This window comes from Bison bison, unplaced genomic scaffold (assembly GCF_000754665.1).
Source record: "Bison bison bison isolate TAMUID 2011002044 unplaced genomic scaffold, Bison_UMD1.0 scf7180017864215, whole genome shotgun sequence".
Lineage (NCBI taxonomy): Eukaryota > Metazoa > Chordata > Mammalia > Artiodactyla > Bovidae > Bison > Bison bison.
This window is the reverse complement of record NW_011494787.1, coordinates 12,472,637-12,479,766: the sequence shown is the minus strand read 5'-3', so window position 1 is coordinate 12,479,766 and position 7,130 is coordinate 12,472,637. Positions and strand designations below refer to the sequence as shown.

The 7,130-nt window shown below is 35.6% G+C and overlaps 1 protein-coding gene across 1 annotated transcript in view; it reads right to left on the bottom strand.

Annotated features, from left to right (window-relative positions):
* Positions 1–716: 716 nt before the first annotated feature.
* Positions 717–7,130, bottom strand: part of EAF2 (ELL associated factor 2) — a 57,088-nt gene continuing 50,674 nt past the window's right edge. The window contains exon 6 of the mRNA XM_010845412.1: positions 717–1,144. Coding sequence (XP_010843714.1) covers positions 1,098–1,144 — 47 coding nt within the window. The 3' untranslated portion in view covers positions 717–1,097. The remainder of the gene's footprint in view (positions 1,145–7,130) is intronic.

Below are 7,130 nucleotides of genomic sequence, written 5' to 3'. Positions count from 1 at the left end.
GCATAATGTCTGATTCCAATTATAAGATATTCTGGTAAAGGCAAAACTGAGACAGTCAAAAGATCACTGATTGACAGGGGTTGGGATGTGGAGGAATGAATTGGCAGAACATAGGATTTTTAGGGCAGTGAAACCACCCTGTATGATACTACAATGGTGGACAAAGGTGCAATCATACATTTGGTAACACCCATAGAATATACAACACAAAGAGTGAACTCTAATGTAAAATACGGACTTTAGATGATGATGTGTGAATGTAGGTTCATCAATTATTTAAAAAGGGACCAATCTGGTGCAGGATGTTCATAGTAGGGGAGATTATGCATGGATGGGAAGAGGAAGTATATGAGAAGTCTCTGTACTTTCTGCTCAATTTTGCTGTGAAACTAAAACTGTTCTTCAAAATAAAGTTTATTAATTAAATAAAAAACTTGCTGTTCATTAGTGACTCTCCATCTGGTGTTTATATTTCCCTCAAATTCAAAAATGTTACAGGTATAAAGATTAAGTATTTATCTCATTAACATAACTGCTTATTTTTATCTTAAAAGCAAAATAAAACGATTAAACAATATCAAAGAGATGAGAAAATGATAAAATATGTGAGCAATAACAATTTCATTAAAACAACTACTTAGCTTCATCTTAACCCTCAATTTTAGCTTAATTTTCAACCAAAATTTAAGGAATATCAGAAAGGCTCAGAGACATAATTAAAACCAGGACATTTATTACAAATCAAGTTTTGACATTTCACAATTGAAGACAGGAGTGTGGTAAAACAGAACAGTGAACTTGAACTTTAGAACACCTGATCTGCCACTGGTTAACTAACAATACATGGGCAAGTAACTTAAACTCTGAGTTTGTTTTCTCATCTGTAAAACTTCATAAGAGTTTTGTTAAGATTAAATAAAAACACATGAAAATGCTGGTACCCATAAAAGGTAAAAAATGTAACATCAACTGAAAATTCTGAATCAGATTAAATTTATTATCAAAGTTAGGATACATTTTCCTCAGTCTTAGAAATTTTTATTCCTAAGATAAATTATCACATCTTGCAAATTTTACACTTATAGCTGAATATTTCTTCAGTCATCACTGTCACTTCCTGATTCACTCAGCTGCAAATCATTTCCTAAAATAAAAAAAAGTAAAACTCTAGTAATCAAATATTTAATATTTTAATGTTTTTTGATAACACAGATATTTTGCAATATATAACCCCAAGGTGATCCTGTTTAGTCAGCATTACATTCTTAAATTATAGAATAAGCAATCTGATTATTAGTCACATCAGTAGTAACTAATTAATAATGCCTGTAAAGAAAAGACAAACCATTAATCTTCAGCACAGTTTTAGTATCACTTGGTGTCTATTTTAGTCTTCTTTCACACACCAACATCACCCTTCTTTTATACCACTGACTTAATTACATAAGAAATGAGAAAATGTAGTTTAGTATAGGGGTTGCCAACGGCTGGGGCCAAGAACAGGTTTTGGTCCATGGCCCGTTAAGAGCTGGCCACACAGCAGGAGGTGAGTGGCGAGTGAGGGAGTGAGCGAAGCTTTATTTCTGCAGCCACTCCCCACCTTCACATTCCCTCCTGAGTTCTGCCTCTTGTCAGATCAGCGGTGGCAAAATAACTCTAATGTGTTGTGCTTGAATCATCCCAAACCATTCCCCCCACCCCTGACACTGACTGTGGAAAAACTGTCTTCCACAAAACTTGTCCCTAGTGCCAAAAAGGTTGGGGACCATTGGTTTAGAAGATCAGACTATTTCGAAGAGTGAAAGAGAGTTGTGTAATTATTTCAAATTCAGTCAGTCATTAAGTAGTATATGTTAAGAGTAACTCATCATTGAATCTTTTGTAATTCATCCACGTGCTTACAGCATGGAACTTATATTCCAGTGGAGGAGACAAACAATAAACACGTATATTATGTAATATTTATCCTAAGTAGAGATAAATATTATGCAATTTAGACGGGTATGGGAAGAGGGTGGGAGGTAATATTTTAGATAGGGGAGTTAGGAAAGCCTCCTCAGGGTGGGACATTAGAGATCCAAATGTAGGGAGAGACACATGAAAAGACATGAGTATGGAGGAAACTGTCCAGGATCAGGAAAAAGCAAATATAAATGCCCCAAGGCGGAAGCATGCTTTTTGTGTTCTCAGACAGCAAGAATACCACTCTGGCTAGACTAGAAAGAATGAGGAAAAGAATGTTAGGAAATAGGTTATAAACATATCCAGAAGACCACAGGAGAAGGACTGGTAACTCACCAGCATTCTTGCTGGGAAATCCCATGGACAGAAGGGTCTGGTGGACTACAGTTCATGGGGTCGCAAAAGAGTTGGACACGACTTAGTGACTTAACAACAAATAGTGTGTAGGTCATGGTAGAATCTTTGAATTTTGTTTGAAATGTAATGGGAACTCAATTCATTGTAGCTCAAGCTGGTAAAGAATCCTCCTGCAATGCAGGAGATCCTGGTTCAATTCCTGGGTCGGGAAGATCTGCTGGAGAAGGGATAAGCTACCCGCTTCAGTATTATTGGGTTTCCCTGGTGGCTCAGCTGGTAAAGAATCTGCCTGTGAAGAGGGAGACCTGGGTTCGAGCCCTGATTTGGGAATATCCCCTGGAGAAGGAAAAGGCTACCCACTCCAGTATTTTGGCCTGGAGAATTCCATGGGCTGTATATAGTCCATGGGGTCTCAAAGAGTCGGACACGACTAAGCGACTTTCACTTTCAATTCATTAGAAAATTTTAAAAAGGCAACTGACTTAAACACTGTATATCAGTGAACAGACTATAATGGTGTGGAAGAAATATGGAATCAGGGAGGACATTTAGTTATGAGTCTATACAGTTTCTCATGTAAGATATAATATTGTCTTTGAGAAAGACAAATACTGTATGATTTCATTTATATGTAGAATCTAAAGAACAAAACAAATGAACAAATGTACAGAGAAACAGAGTGACAAATACTGAAACAGTTGCCAAAGTGGAGGTGGGTAGAGTGAGGAGAGAAAAAGGTGAAGGAGAGCAAGTTGTATAAACTCTCAGTTATAAAATATATGTTACAAGTTTGAAATTTACAGTAGGAAGAATATAGTCAACAACTATGTTACATCTTTCTATGGTGATAGATGACAACTAGACTTTTCATTGTGATCACATTTAAATATATAGATGTAACATATATATTTAATAAATATATTGAAACTCATAGAAAAAATCAGGTTTGTGGCTACTGAAAGTAGGGGGTGGAGGATGAGGGAATTAGCTAAAAGGCAATCAAAAGGTACAAACTTCCAGCTATAAGATAAATACTAGGGATGTAATGCATAACATGATAAAAATAATTAATACTATTGTGTGTTATAAAAGAAAACTGTTAAGAGAGTAAATCCTAAGAGTTCTCATCACAAAGAAAAAAAGTTTTTTTCCTATTTCTTTGATGTTTTATCTATATGTGATGATGGATATTCACTAAAACTATTGTGGTAATCATTTCGGGATGTATGTAGTCAAACAGTTGTATACTTTAAAATTATACAGTGCTGTATGTCAATTACATCTCAATAAAACTGGGAAAGAAGAAATAATATTGGTTTTAGACTCAGGTGATTCAGGTGAAGGTGGTGATCAGTGGTCAGATTTATAATTTGCTCTGAAGATAGAGCTTACAGGCCTATCAACAGTATTAGACTTAGTGCATAAGAGAAAGAGAAAAGTGAAGAATGACCCTCAAGTCTTCTGGTCTTACCAACTGGATAAATTGTGGTATCATTTACTGAATGAGAAGCAGCAGATTACAAGACTATGTAAGAAAAATCACAAGTTCAATTTTTAAAATGTACATTTTCAATACCTAGTAAATATTCAAGTATATATGGTATATACAATTGTATATATAAATCTGAAGCTCAAGGTAAGGCTAGACCTGAAAACTATCTGGGAGTCATTGATTATAGGGGGTTTATTTGGAGCTATAGGATTGGATAAATCTTTTGGGTAGTAAATTTAAATGGTTAAAATTTTTTTCTATTTTTAAACTACTCCACAATCAACAAAAGCTGATATATTCTAAAATTAATATCCAAATTAATAGGAATAGTTTTTAGGCTCTATATAACTTGTAAGACAACTTAGCCCATTGCATGTACTCCAGAACTAATTATGTGATTTGATAAAGAAACCTGCTAAAGGTCTCACAGGACCATTTTGTCATTTTCAAGGCTCAAGTTTCTACTTATTATGCAATTATTGTATGGCATAAGAATGTTCAACTTTATGTGATATCGGTACAATGAGATTCTCAAGTGACAGAAACCCAAATGTCCTGAGTTCCACTTTTCTTAATAGACTTCATTCTACGGAGGTTATAAGCACAGTATTACAAATGCTGTTTGTTGAAATGTTCAGTTATGTAGATATGAGATTAGCCTTTGAATATGAGATGCTTAGTAAAGAAAATAGGTTTTCAATTAAAATGGTAATTACAACTTGGGAAAAAGAGTTTACCCATAGCAAATGCATTCTGATACCTAAACCAATGTTTCTCAATGAGAGCAATACTGCTCCTTTAGTAGATGTTACAGAAATGTATGTGAGAGATTGCTTGTCCCAGTGACTTGCAGACTGCTTCATAGATTGCTAGTGGCACACTGTGGAAGGGGAATTTTGGAAGCTTAAATATCTACCAAAGCAAGAACTGCCATGCACAATAAAGAACTCTTATATATTCTGCAAAACTTTTGAAAGTCCAGTTGGATGTTCATGTACTTGTAAGATCTGGTTGTAATTTTAAGGCCAGGACTAATTGCATTCTTAGACACTAAAAGTATTCTTTTGTATAGATTTAAAATTCTCTAAAATTTACAAGGGCTTCTCTGGTGGCTCAGACTGTAAAGAATCTGCCTGCAATACAGACCAGGGTTCAGTCCCTGGAGAAGGCAATGGCAACTCACTCCAGTATTCTGGCCTAGAGAATTCCTAGACAGAGAGCCCTGGTGAGCTATATAGTCCATGGGGTCACAAAGAGTTGGACATGACTGAGTGACTAACACAGACACACAAAATTTATAAGGCTGTAACTATCATCCTTGATAGATAAACTGAAAGAAAACTTTATTTTTTTTCAGAATCTTACAAAGATTTTTTAAAACTGTTTTTGAAAACACAGCAATTATCTATGCTGCTCAATGTCTGTGGGTCAGCAATACTGCCCTTCAAAATGTGTCTGTGTATGCAATTCTATGAATATAATGTATATACTTTCCCACTCCTTATTTTAACAAGTTAAATAAGAAATATTACGAACATATGAGTTGAATATTGTCTTGCTTCTCTTAATCCCACATATAATCATTAAAAGTAAGGGCAAACATATAGCACTTTGTTACATCTTCTGGCCATGCCTGAACAAAATAGAATATATATTACCTTACTATAAATGTTTGTCTTAATATTATATTAATCATTTTCAAAGATGTATATCTTTTAGATGATATCAAACTATTAAATTCATTTCATGTTAGTAAAAGGGATTTAAATTATGTTATGAAAAAGGGTGTTGAGTCTGCTAAGGTTGAAATTGGATGACTATAGTAACAGTAAAAAAGGGTTTATTTCCTCTTATTAGGAAACCTACAGTTTGGATAAATTATATCAAGAAAAGAAATTCACTATTTTTTTAAATTCCAATTCATTATTACTGGTATAACAAAATAGCTGCTGATCTCTCCATAACATTTTTATATCCAAAATATTTCTAAATTCTTTTATTATTTCTATAGCTTGTTGATTCCTTTGGATTTCCTATGTAGACAATTATATTGTCTACAAATAAGGATTATTTTATTTCTTGTTTCCAATTCTTACTTTCATTTCCTTTACTTGTTTATTGTATTTTTCCAGAACCTTCAGTACAACATTGAATAGACACGGGGTGGTCCTAAGATGGTGGAGGAATAGGATGGGGAGACCACTTTCTCCCCCAAATATTCATCGGAAGAACATTTGAACGCTGAGCAAATTCCACAAAACAACTTCTGAATGCTGGCAGAGGACATCAGGCACCCAGAAAGGCAGCCCATTGTCTTCGAAAGGAGGTAGGACAAAATATAGAAGATAAAAAGAGAGACAAAAGAGGTAGGGATGGAGATTCGTCTCGGGCACAGCACTGTTTATAATAGCCAGGACATGGAAGCAACCTAGATGTCCATCAGCAGATGAATGGATAAGAAAGCTATGGTACATATACACAATGGAGTATTAACTCAGCCATTAAAAAGAATACATTTGAATCAGTTCTAATGAGGTGGATGAAACTGGAGCCTATTATACAGAGTGAAGTAAGCCAGAAGGACAAACACCAATACAGTATACTAACGCATATATATGGAATTTAGAAAGATGGTAACAATAACCCTGTGTATGAGACAGCAAAAGAGACACTGATGTATAGAACAGTCTTATGGACTCTGTGGAAGAGGGAGAGGGTGGGAAGATTTGGGAGAATGGCATTGAAACATGTAAAATATCATGTATGAAATGAGATGCCAGTCCAGGTTCGATGCACGATACTGGATGTTTGGGGCTAGTGCACTGGGACGACCCAGAAGGATGGTATGGGGAGGGTTCAGGATGGGGAATACATGTATACCTGTGGCGGATTCATTTTGATATTTGGCAAAACTAATACAATTATGTAAAGTTTAAAAATAAAATAAAATAAAAAGAAAGAAGTTTCCAAACACCAGGAAACCCTCTCACAGGCGGGTCTGTGGGGAGTTTTGGAATCTCAGAGGGCAACATAACTGGGAGGAAGAATAAGTAAATAAATAATTAAAGCCCACAGATTACGTGCCTAACAGCAGCTCCCAGTGGAGAAGCAGCCCAGACACTAGCATCCGCCACTAGTAAGTGGGGGCTGGACAGGGAGGCGGGGGCTGCATTGCTTAGGGTAAGGATCAGGCCTGAATGCCCCGAGGGCAATCTGAGGGAACTAACTTGAGATAGGAACCCAGACTGTGGGATAGCCAGAGAGAGAGAGAGAAGAAAAAAAAAGGAGAGAGAGAGAGAGGAAAAAAAAAAAAAACAAT